Below are 12455 nucleotides of genomic sequence, written 5' to 3' on the forward strand. Positions count from 1 at the left end.
TGTCTTCGTTCTCATTGCCAACTGATTTTTGTATACAGTAGTTCCCCCTCATCCATGGTTTTGCTTTTTGTAGTTTCAGTTCCCTGTGGTCAATTGCAGTCTGAAAATATTAAATGGAAAATTTCAGAAATAAATAGTTCATAAGTTTAAAATTTTACACTATTCTGAGTAGCATGATGAAATCTCACACGATCTTGCTCAGTGCCATTCAGGACATGAATCATCCCTTTTCCACCTTATCCACACTGTATATGCTACCTGCCCATTAGCCACTTGGTAGCTGTCTTGGTCATTAGATCTACTGTTGTAGTATCACAGTACTTGTATTCAGGTAACCTTTGTTTTACTTAATAATAGGCCCAAGTTGCAAGAGTAATGATGCTAGCAATTTGGATATGCCAAAGAGAAGCTGTAAATGCTTCCTTTAAGTGAAAAGGTAAAAGTTCTTGGCTTAACAAGGAAAGAAAAAAAATTGCTGAGGTTGCTAAGATCTATGGTGAGAATGAATCTTCTATATTATCCTGACAAAGGAAAAAAGAAATTAATGCTAGTTTTCTATCACACCTCAAACTGCAACCGTTATGGCCACAGTGAGTGATAAGTGCACAGTGACGATGGAAAAGGCATTAATTTGTAGGTGGAAGTCATGAACAGAAACTCATATGTTCCAGTTGATGGCAGTTGGATTCAGTACTATTTGAGGTTTTGTGTATCCACTGGAGGTGTATCCCCCATGGGTAAGGAGGACTACTGTTGCTTTTCTATCCTACAGTTTTGCAAAACTCAATTTCTCGTTCTAGTTCGTGGCTTAACTTGTAGAAACAGGTGGTACTGACACCCTCATCACTTGGCTGCAGAGGCCCTGCCTAGCTTCTAGGGAGGGCTGAGGCAGAGGATTCATTCTGGCTTCTAGGGAGGGCTGAAGTAGAGGATCCAGTTTTTGTTTCATTTCATTATTTCATTTCATTTTTCATCTTATAAGATTAAATAGTATCAGAAACTGGGAATCTTTTTTGCTTCTGAGGGTTGCTAAATCTCAGCAAACATTACACCATGGGCACATGAACATTTACTTAGACATGGGTGTCCTGTTCTATAAGAGATTTGTGTCAGTATTATGCAGGCCAGGTAGGGAAAAGGTTTTCATTGAGTCTTTTTCATTTATGAAAAGTATATTAATAATAAGAGTGATAGTGGTTGTTTTTTGTTGTTGTTGTTTGTGTGTGTGTGTGTGTGTGTGTGTGTGTTTTCTTTTTTTTTTCTTTTTTTTTTTTTTTTGAGACGGAGTTTCACTCTCGTTACCCAGGCTGGAGTTCAGTGGCGCGATCTCGGCTGACTGAAACCTCCACCTCCTGGGTTCAAGCAATTTTCCTGCCTCAGCCTCCCGAGTAGCTGGGACTATAGGCGTGTGCCACCATGCCCAGCTAATTTTTATATTTTTAGTAGAGACAGGGTTTCACCGTGTTGACCAGGATGGTCTCGATCTCTTGACCTTGTTATCCACCCGCCTTGGCCTCCCAAAGTGCTGGGATTATAGGCATGAGCCACCGCACCCAGCCTGTTTATTTGTTTTGAGATGAGTCTTGCTTTGTCACACAGGCTGGAATGCAGTGGTGTGATCTCGGCTCACTGCAACCTCCACACCTCCTGGGTTCAAGCAGTTCTTGTGCCCCAGCCTCCTGAGTAGCTAGGACTACAGGCATGTGCCAGCATACCCAGCTAATTTTTGTATTTTCAGTAGAGACAGGATTTCACTATGTTGACCAGGCTGATCTTGAACTCCTGACTTCAGAGATGTGCCCACCTCAGCCTCCCAAAGTGCTGGGATTACAGGCATGAGCCACCACGTCTGGCTGTGATAGTGCTTTTTGATAATGAGCTTTAAAAGGACACTGAGGGATAGAAACTAGAGAATAAGGGGAAACCAAGCAAGTAATATATTGCTGATGACCAGAGAATAAATTGTTGAAGATATATATTCCTTTGTATAAATCTTAGAGTGCATACTAATTTTTTTTGATACATAATAGCTGTACATATTTTCATGCTATATGAGGTATTTTGACATATTTATATAATGTGCAATTATTAAATCAGGGTAAATGGGATATCCATCACCTCAAATATTTATATTTTCTTTATGTTGGGAAGATTAGAATTCTTCTCGTGCAGCTATTTTCAAATATATAATAGATTATTATTAATATAGCCTACTGTGCTAGCATATACATCTTATTCCTTCCATGTATCTGTATTGTTATACCCATTAATCAACCTCTCTTCATTTCCTCCTGCCCTCCGGCTTTTTTTTTTCTTGAGATAGAGTCTCGCTCTGTTGCCCAGGCTGGAGTGCAGCAGCACAATCTCAGCTCATCACAACCTCCACCTCCCAAGTTCAAGTGATTCTTCTGCCCCAGCCTCCCGATTAGCTGGGATTACAGGCACCATGCCTAGCTAATTTTTGTATTTTTATTAGAGATGGAGTTTCACCATGTTGGCCAGGATGGTCTCGATCTCATGACCTCGTGATCCGCTCACATCGGCCTCCCAAAGTGCTGGGATTACAGGCGTGAGCCACCATGCCCGGCCCCCTCCTACTTTTTAATAAAACAGTAGCCTCTGTTAACCACTGTTTTATTCTTTTTTGCTTTCCACATTTGAGTGAAAATGTGCAGTATTTGTCTTTCAGGGCCCGGCTTATTTCATTTAATGTAGTGACCTCCATTTTTCATCCATGTAGCTGCATGTGACAGGATTTCATTCCTTTTTATGGCTGAATAATATTTCATTTGTGTACATATACCACATTTTTCTTCCAGTCATCCATTGATGGACACCTACATTGATTCTGTATTTTCACTGTTGTGAATAGTGCTGCAATAATAATGGGAGTGCAGATAGGTCTTCGATATGTTTATATCATTTATATTATATATATAATAAGCATACACACACACACACACACCCCAGTAGTGGGTTTGCTGGATCATATGGTTTAGTTTTGTGAGGAACCTCCATACTGTTTTCCATGGTATTTGTACTAGTTTTCCTTCTCACTTACAATGTCCAAGGATTCCTCTTTCTTCACATCCTTACCAATATATATATATATTTTTTTTTTTTATTTTTTTTTATTTTTTTTTTTTTGTCTTTTGGGTAATAGCCATTCTAACTTGAGTGAGATGATATCTCATTGTGTTTTCTTCCTTTTTCACTGTCTTCCTTTGTGGTCAGATGATTTTCTTCTTTCTTGGTTGTTTTAATTTTTTGCTTTTTAAAAGTGCACCTGTTAGGTTTTTGCTTTGTAGTTACCATGAGGTTTTAAAAAACATTTTATAGATGTAACAGGTTTTATTTTTTAAGTTAAAGAGTTTTTAACAGAGATGGGGATCCACTATGTTGGCCAGGTTGGCGTTGAACTCCTGACTTCAAGCAGTCTTCCTGCTTTAGCCTCTTAAAGTGTAGAGATTACAGGTGTGAGCTACTGTACCTGGACAAGTTATTTTAAACAGATAACTTGCCTTGATCACAAATAATAGAATCAAACAAACGAAAAATGAAAACCTTCTGTACTTTCTCCATTCCCTCACATTATAACTTTTTGTTGTCTCAGTTTACACCTTTTTATATTGCCTATATCTTAACAAGTTGCTGTGGTAATTTTTGGGGGGAGCTTTTTTGTTTTTGTTTTTTTGAGATGAGATCTCACTCTTGTCACCCAGGTTGGAGTACAGAGGCACAATCTCAGCTTCCTGCAACCTCCACGCATCAGGCTCAAGCTGTCCTCCTGATGGAGGTGGCGCCCATCTAAAGCAGCTGCTGTGAGGACGCCAGCAGTGGAGGAGGTGTGGCCAGGGCTACATGCTCTGTAGAGCCATCAGGGGCCAGGAACAGGTGATTCCAGTGGTGATCCTGCACTTCCAGGCACAGCTGCAGCTGCCCAGCCACAGCTTCAAACTTGGGCATCCATGTTCTCTCAGGGGCCTAGGAAGCCCCTGCCACTGCAGGCTTGGAAGTACCTGCTCCTACTCCCTGGCCTCTCTTCACTCCCAGTAATCACTCCAGTGTAGAGCAAAGTTGTGGCTGAGCGCAGGCGCTGTCATGACCCAGCCAGGTGTGTGCATGCTCAAGGCAGTGCTGACACGCCAGCCTCCTACTGCCTTGGCTCCCCCAGATTTTAGGCACCGACAAGCATGGAAGGGAGGCTGGGAGGCTGAGGGCAGCTTGGTGTGGACCTGTGGGCGCCCCTCAGCACGGACAGCCTGGGCACTGCAGGCATATTGATGGCGGTGGGAGGCAGACAGGTTCCTAGGCAGAAGGGGCAGGTTCTCAGTGAAACCTCACCTTCAAGCCAAGGACAGCCTGCATCCTGGGCCAGGCTGCCAGTTCCAGGTGGAGTCTGACCTGGATTGAGAACTTCCTTGATGCCTTTTGGCCAGTTGGATGGTGCCTTTTCCAGGCCTTCCCCTGGCCGCCCATGGACCAATCAGCACATAATTCCTCCCTTCTGATGTCATAAAAACCCAAGGCTCAGCTAGACTCAGGGTCTCATCGACTCATTGGTCTCATTGACTTATCCACCTGCCTGTGGATAAGAGCTGCCCACTTTGGGTCTCCTCTCTGCTGAGAGCTGATCTGTCACTCAGTAAGGCTTCTCTCCGCCTTGCTTACCTTCCAGTTGTCTATGTAACCTCATTCTTCCTGGACGCAGGACAAGAACTTGGGACCCGCTCAATGGTGGGGGTGAAAGGAGCTGTAATACGTTCCTGGCCAGCTCACCAAGCTGTGAGTGGTGACATGCTCCCATACTGCGTGAGTGAAGAGGAATGACCTTTCTAGGGGCTCAGACCTCAGGATTCCTGAGACAGAGCTGCTGTCACACCATAGGCCTCCCACCCTCCACTGGCACCTGGTGGCTGCCCCATGCAATGGGAAGCAGTGGTAGGACCAGGCCAGCCCAGAAGCCACTGGCCAGAGCAGGATGGCAGGACTGAAACAGCTGTAACACAAATGGGCTGAAACATGTGCTACCTGAAACACATTCCCTCCAACTCGCTGCGCTGTGGATGACGAGGAGATAAGAGTTGCACTATTCTGGGAGCCCAGACTCAGGGCTCCCAGAGCCAGAGCTGTGACAGACTGTAACACCCTCTGCAGCTCTGTGGTTCCTGGGATCTCCAAGCTTTCAGGCGCCACTGCATTCCCCTTGTCTAGACATTGGTGCCTGTAGCGGAAGCCGCTTGCAGTACATCTGGTCTGGCGCAGCCTTACATGGATCCAGTGCCTGTGCTGGTGGCTGGAGCTGTCTGCCTCACTGCAGCAGCTGGTGTGCCTGGCTGTGTGCAGTAGCCGGACGCCACACCTGCTCACTCACACACCCCTCACTGCTTCGCACCTGGCTTGCCCTTCGCAGGTGTGGGGTCCTGACTAGTAGCATAGGTTAAGTGCAGCCTTCCAGGCTAAGTGGGCGGAACAAGCCCAGCGGGTGTGAGCAAAACAAAGCAGAGGTGCCACTGACCACAGAGGTTTCTGGCTGGCAAAGTGACACCCTAAGGATCCTGTGACCTTCCCATCTCAGCCTCTCAAGTAGCTGGGATCACAGGTGCGTGCTATGACACCCGGCTTTTTGTATTTTTGGTAGAGACAGGGCTTTTCCATGTTGCCCTGGCTGCTCTCAAATTCCTGAGCTCAAGCAATCTGCCTTTCCTCTCCCTCCCAAAATGCCGGGATTATAGGCATGAGCCACTGTGCCCAGCCTATTGTTTTAAGTAGATTTGTCTTTTAGTATTCATACCAGAGATATGAGTGGATTACATACCACAAGTATATTATTAGAGTATTTTGCATTTGTTTGTATACTCACTTTTACCAATGGGTTTTATACCTTCGAATGTTTTTTTTGTTTTTGCATGTGGTGGCCTCTTTCATACTGAAGAATCCCTTTAGCATTTCTTATGAGTCCCTTGCAAGTGTTTGCTTGTCCTAGTAAAGATTATCTCCTTCATGTTTCAAGGATAGCTTTGCTGAGAATAATATACTTGGTTGACAGTTTTTATTTTCTTTTCTTTCACCACCACTTTGAATATGTTATTTCACTCCCTCATGGCCTATATGCTTTCTGCTGAGGATTCTATTGCCAGATAAATCAGAGCTCCTTTATATGTTGTTCGCTGCTTTTCTCTTGATGCTTTTAGGATCTTCTCTTTGTGCTTGACTTTGAGAATTTACTTATTTATTAAACTTTTAGATTTGGGTAAATGTGAAGGTTTGTTACATAGGTAAACTTGTATCATCATGGGGGTTTGTTGTACTCTTATTTCATCACCCAGGTATTAAGCCTAGTACCCCATAATTATCTTTTCTGCTTATCTTCCTTCTCCCACCCTTCACCCCAGTGTCTGTTGTTACCTCCTTTGTGTTCATAAGTTCTCATTTTGCTCCCACTTGTAAGTGAGAACAAGTAGTATTCAGTTTTCTGTTCTGCATTAGTTTGCTAATGATTATGGCCTTCAGCTCCATCCATGTACTTGCAAAAGACATGATCTTATTCTCTTTTATGGCTGTATAGTATTCCATGGTGTATATGTACCACATTTTCTTTATCCAGTGTCCCATTAACAGGTATTTAGATTGATTCTATGTTTTTGCTATTGTGAATTGTGCTGCAGTGAACATTTGTACACATATCTTTATGGTAGAATAATTTATATTCCTCTAGGCATATACCTAGTAATGAGATAGCTGGGTCAAATGGTAGTTCTGCTTTTAGCTCTTTGAGGAATCGCCATATTGCTTTCCACAATGGTTGAAATAATTTACACTCCCACCAACAGTGTGTAAGTGTTCCCTTTCCTCTGCAACCTTGCCAGCATCTGTTACTTTTTGACTTTTTAATATTAGCCTTCTGACTGATGTGAGATGGCATCTCATTGTGGTTTTCATTTGCATTTCTCTAATGATCAATGATACTGAGTTTTTGGTTTTTTTTTTTTTTTGAGATGGAGTCTTGCTCTGTTGCCAGGCTGGAGTGCAGTGGTGTGATCTTGCCTTACTGCAACCTCCCAGGTTCAAGCAGTTCTCTTCCTTAGCCTCTCGAGTAGCTGGGACTACAGGCATGGGCCACCACACCTGGCTAATTTTTTAAATTTTTAGTAGAGAGGGGGTTTCACCATGTTGGCCAGGCTGGTCTTGAACTCTTGGCATCGGGTGATCCACTTACCTCAGCCTCCCAAGTGTTGGGATTACAGGCATGAGCCATTATGCTGGCCTAAGCTTTTTTCTTCATATGCTTGTTGGCTGCATGTATGTCTTTTTTTGAAAAGTGTCTATTCATGTCCTTTGCCCACTTGTTAATGGATTTGGATTTGTTTTTCTTTTGTAAATTTAAGTTCTTTATAGATACTGGCTATTAGACCTTTGTCAGATGCATAGTTTGCAGATATTTTCTCCCATTCTGTAGGTTGTCTGTTTACTTTTTTACTTTGGCTATGCAGAAGCTCTTAAGTTTAATTAGATCCCATTTTTCAATTTTTGCTTCTGTTGTGATTGCTTTTGGTGTCTTTGTCATGAAATCTTTGCTCATTCCTATGTCCAGGATGGTATTGCCCAGGTAAGATTTTATTATATGCCTTGGGGTAGTCTTATTTGAATTGAATCTGTTTGGTGATCTCTCTAACCTTCCTGTACATGATGTTTATATTTTTCAGTAGATTTGGATATTTTTCTATTGCTATTTCCTTGAATACGTTTTCTACCCCTTGTTCTTTCTCACTCCCTCTTCAAGGCCAATGATTCTTAGATTTGGTCTTTTGAGATAATTTTCTATATTTTGTAGGTAGGTATTCTTTATTCTTTTTCTTCTCTGTGTATTTTCAAATAGCCTGTCTTCAAGCTCACGGATTCTTTCCTCTGCTTGATCCATTCTGTTTTTAAAGGCCTCTAATATATTTTTCAATTCAAGGACTGTATTTTTCAGTCCAAGATTTCTGTTTGATTTTTTAAAGTTATTATTTCATCGTCTTTTTAAAATTTCACTGATAGATTTCTGAATTGATTTCCTGTTTTATACTGGAGTTCACTGAGTTTTTGAATCCTGGGCAGACAGGGATTAGAAAAAAGCAATGATTAAGGAATATAGAGATACAACATTAGAATTCTTTAACAATGATAAAAAGGGCTGAGCATGGTGGCTCATGCCCATAATCCCAGCACTTCAGAGGCCAAGGTGGGAGGATCACTTGAGGTCAGATCAGCCCGGCCAGCGTGGTGAAAACCTGTCTCTGCTAAAAATTCAAAAATTATCTAGGCATGGTGGCACACGCCTAAAATCCCAGAAACTTGGGTGAGGCAGGAGAATCAATTGAACCCAGGAGGGGAAAGTTGCAGTAAGCCAAGATCATTCCAACGCACTCCACTCTGGGCGACAGAGTGAGACTCTGTCTCAAACAAACAAACAAAAACAATGATAAAAAAGATTTAACATCACTGAAAATGGTAAGGTAGTAAGTAAACCCTAAACCTCCACCCCTCCATTAAAGCAGTAATTATAAGACTATACTTTGAACAATTATATGACAAATTAGCTAACCTAGATGAAATGGACAAATTTCTAGCAACACAGAAATTCCCAAAACTGACTCAAGAAGAAGTAAAAAAACTTTAGTAGATGTGTAACAGTGGATTATGTCAATAATCAAAGCCTCTGAACAAATAAAGGTCCAGAACCAGATGACTTAAAAAAAGAAAAAAAGAGAATTATTGATCTGAAGACTCTCACGTCAGTGTCTGGTTAGGGCTGGTTACTGGCACATTACTTTTTCCATTTGGGGAGGTCATGATTCCTTGTTTGCTGTTGTTTCTTGTGGACATATATCTGTGCCTTCTCATTGAAGGATTAGTTATTTCAGTTTTCACTGTCTGGCGTGTTTGGGTTTTTCTTGGATATGTTTACAGAGGTTCTTTACAATTCACCTGTTGAAATTCCTTTATGCTAGGCCACTGCCTCCTTCTTGGTACTAGATAGTGGCTCATATCCAGGTTTGCCACAGCTCTGGCAAGTGTTCAGAGTGCAGATGGTCCTAGGTTGGGGAGATCCGAAATGGGATACCCCAGCTGTATGGAAAACTGACTAGGGTTTCATACCCAGCTAGCCTGTGGAGTGTGTCTCCTACAGTGTGGTGGTGCTGAACAGCCACTCTGATTTGGCATCTTCTATGGCTGAGTTACCAAGCAGATTTTGCAGGTTAGGGTTGCTGCTGTTCCCACCTCCCATCTTTGTCTTTGGCAGCTCTCTAGAGTTTTTCTTCCTATAGGCACTTGTGATGCTTTCTGTGGGTTAAGGCCGGAACAGTTCTGCAAGGAACCCAAGATGGAAGGGAAGCTGGTCTTGATCTCACTTTTTCCTGTGTAGGAACTGAGTCTGGGGACAATTTACCACACAGAGTTCCTTGCAGATTAGGAGAGAGGCATCACAGATACCGAAGTCCAATTCTCGTAACAATCTATTTGAAATTTTTCCACTTCTTTGTGGCACGGGGGATTGTCTCATCCTCAGATTTGAGTTCTGGGATATTGCTAGTAACAATCTTGGCACTGGATATTGGTTTTTGGTTTTCTGTTGGAGGAGGTGAAGCCAGATTGCCTCAACTCTGCCATTTTGGTGATGTCATTCTCCCTGATTATTTCTTGATGATAATTTCCTGGTTGCAGACTTTCTTTGAGTTTGCAGTCACCCACGTTGCATGAATGCCTAAGTTGACTATACCATTTGCAATCATGAGTTAGTATTGATTCCTTCCTGATTATTGTTTTAATTTAAACTTAAACATAAAATTATACCAGTTTTATGGTAATTTTTGAGTTGCTTTACCTAGTAAGAACTCTTGAATACATGGAATTATAAGCTGTAGTTTCCCCATTTTATAGTTATTTGACATATTTTTTCATGTCAAAAGATTACTATGTTTATGACATAATAATCTTCCTGGAGTTATATTCATTTAAAAACAGCCTCAGTACTGAAGTTCTTGAATGAAACAGCTCAATAGAAAGTATGAAGATGCCTTTGCATACAATATTGTCAGGACAGCACCTCCTAGTTGTACATATCATAATTATGTTTTTTAAAAATATTTTATAGGTGAAGTGTCAGCATTATAAGAAAAAGCGAATGGAGCAACAAGAAACTATTGCTTCTTTGCAAAAAGAAGTCTGCAGATTAAGAAAGGAGGAAGAAGATCGCATTGTCACTCAAAACAGAGTGTTTGCCTATCTGTGCAAAAGAGTTCCTCATACCGTCTTGGATAGACAGTAATTTTGCTACATAAATTGATATGTAGCTTGATTCATTGTTTTGTTTGTTTGTTTTACCTTATTTTATCTTGGGGGTGGTTATAACTCTTATAAACTAGAAGAGTCTCTCTCTCCTCTTCTGTATTTTTTTTCCTATTTTTGTTGTTGTTGTTGTTGTTGTTCTAGAGGTCCTTTCAGGAATGGAATTGAACATTTACTAAAAATAACACTAAACCTTTAAATTTAAATAAATTCCTAATTCATCAGACATTTCACAAAATAACTGATCCTTTTAGTGAAAAATAATATTTAAAGATCACTGTATAGGTTTGGGGGTTGCTTAGGTTTATTATGTTCTTGATTTTAGGAGTTGTTAGTGGAAAGAACTAGAGACTGTATATTTTGGGGGGAAAAATCATTGATTTTTTTTTTAAAACAAGCTAAAGTTAAGGTAGTATTTTTATTTATTTATTTATTTTACTTTTTGACTTTATTTATATCTCTTTACATATGCTAAATTTACTACAGAAAACAAAATAATGTGATTTTGTTTACAGCATTCAGTACAACAAAATTTAAAACTCCAAGATGATTTCTAATAATATTAAGACGAAGTGGAAGTTTAATACATTTTCAGATAAAATGTAATTTGACTTTGATTATTTATATCTCTTTACATATACTAAATTTACTACAGAAAACAAAATAATGTGATTTTGCTTACAACATTCAGTACAACAAAATTTAAAACTCCCAGATGATGGGTATGCATCAATTAAACATCACAGTATATTTTCTTTCTAACCAGGCTCTGTGTCAGCATTATGCACTTAGCGGGGTGAAACTTAGGTAGGACTTTGAAGTTGGACACCATCAACAGCACAGGGAAAGACAATGAGGGAGGGAGAAAGAACGAGTGATAAGAGGGGTGGGCTAAAAGTAGAAGCTCCTGTTCTTTTATTTATTTTCCTCTGCCTTTCAGTTTAGGTTATCTGGATATCTTTGGCTGATGCATTGACTTTTTAATGTTTCTTTTAGTGACTTGAAATTGTCATAGGAAGAGAACATGTTTCCCATCTTAAGTCTCTAAGCAGTTTGAGTAAGGACTTAGGTGCAAAATAGTCAACAGTTTTGTGACTAATGTTGTCAGTGAGGGGAAACGTGGGGAAAAAAAGACAGCCCTGGTGTTCTCTACCACCGTCAGTTGGTAGCACAAGTAGAGGAAAAAAGGATAGAGATGGACAGGAGTGGTGGCTGACACCTGTAATCCCAGTACTTTGGGAGGCTGAGGCAGATAGATCATTTGAGGTCAGTGTTTGAGACCAGCCTGGCCAACACAGTGAAACTCCCTCTCTACTAAAAGTACATTCCAGCATGGATGACAAGAGCAAGAGCCTGTCTCAAAAAAAAAAAAAAAAAAAAAATGTATATAGAGAAAATAGTGGGAAATCCTATGTATCGTGCATGTGCTTCTGTGAGTGTTGGGGTGTGTGTATGAGCACATGTGTGCATTTTAGTGAACTCTGTATTTTTTCCTTTCTCAAAGTATTAGTGATTTTGTATTTTCTTTCTCTCTCTCTTTTTTTTTTTTTTTTTTTTTTTTTTTGAGACGGAGTTTCACTCTCGTTACCCAGGCTGGAGTGCAATGGCACGATCTTGGCTCGCTTCAACCTCTACCTCCTGGGTTCAAGCAATTCTCCTGCCTCAGCCTCCCGAGTAGCTGGGACTGCAGGTGTGCACCACCACGCCCAGCTAGTTTTTGTATTTTTAGTAGAGATGGGGTTTCACCATGTTGACCAGGAAAGTCTTGATCTCTTGACCTCATGATCCACCCGTCTCGGCCTCCAAAGTGCTGGGATTATAGGCATGAGCCACCGTGCCTGGCCGGATTTTGTATTTTCTCCCAGATTCTCTTTGAGGTCTGGTCCCTTATATTCCTATGTACAAATTCCTATCTTTATTTTCTTGTTTTATACATGTCCATCTTTTTCTTACTCTTTATGTCTTGTATAATGTCTGGAACTTATGACAAAATAGGGGGAGAGGAAAATTATTGGACAAATAAATGCATGTCTTTTTTTTTTTTTTTTTTTTTTTAAGATAAAGTCTTGCTCTATTGCCCAGGGATCAAGCGATTCTCCTGCCTCAACCTCCTGAGTAGCTGG

At 40.9% G+C, this 12455-nt stretch overlaps 1 protein-coding gene across 5 annotated transcripts in view; it reads left to right on the forward strand.

The window, feature by feature from the left end:
* The window catches only part of CEP70 (centrosomal protein 70), a 75445-nt gene that overhangs the window by 28457 nt on the left and 34533 nt on the right, over positions 1 to 12455 (forward strand). For all 5 annotated transcript variants that reach the window (XM_074405852.1, XM_003930971.3, XM_010341604.3 and 2 more), the window contains one exon: positions 10139 to 10308. In XM_074405852.1, coding sequence (XP_074261953.1) covers positions 10139 to 10308 — 170 coding nt within the window. The remainder of the gene's footprint in view (positions 1 to 10138; positions 10309 to 12455) is intronic.

Source organism: Saimiri boliviensis, chromosome 9, assembly GCF_048565385.1.
Source record: "Saimiri boliviensis isolate mSaiBol1 chromosome 9, mSaiBol1.pri, whole genome shotgun sequence".
NCBI lineage: Eukaryota > Metazoa > Chordata > Mammalia > Primates > Cebidae > Saimiri > Saimiri boliviensis.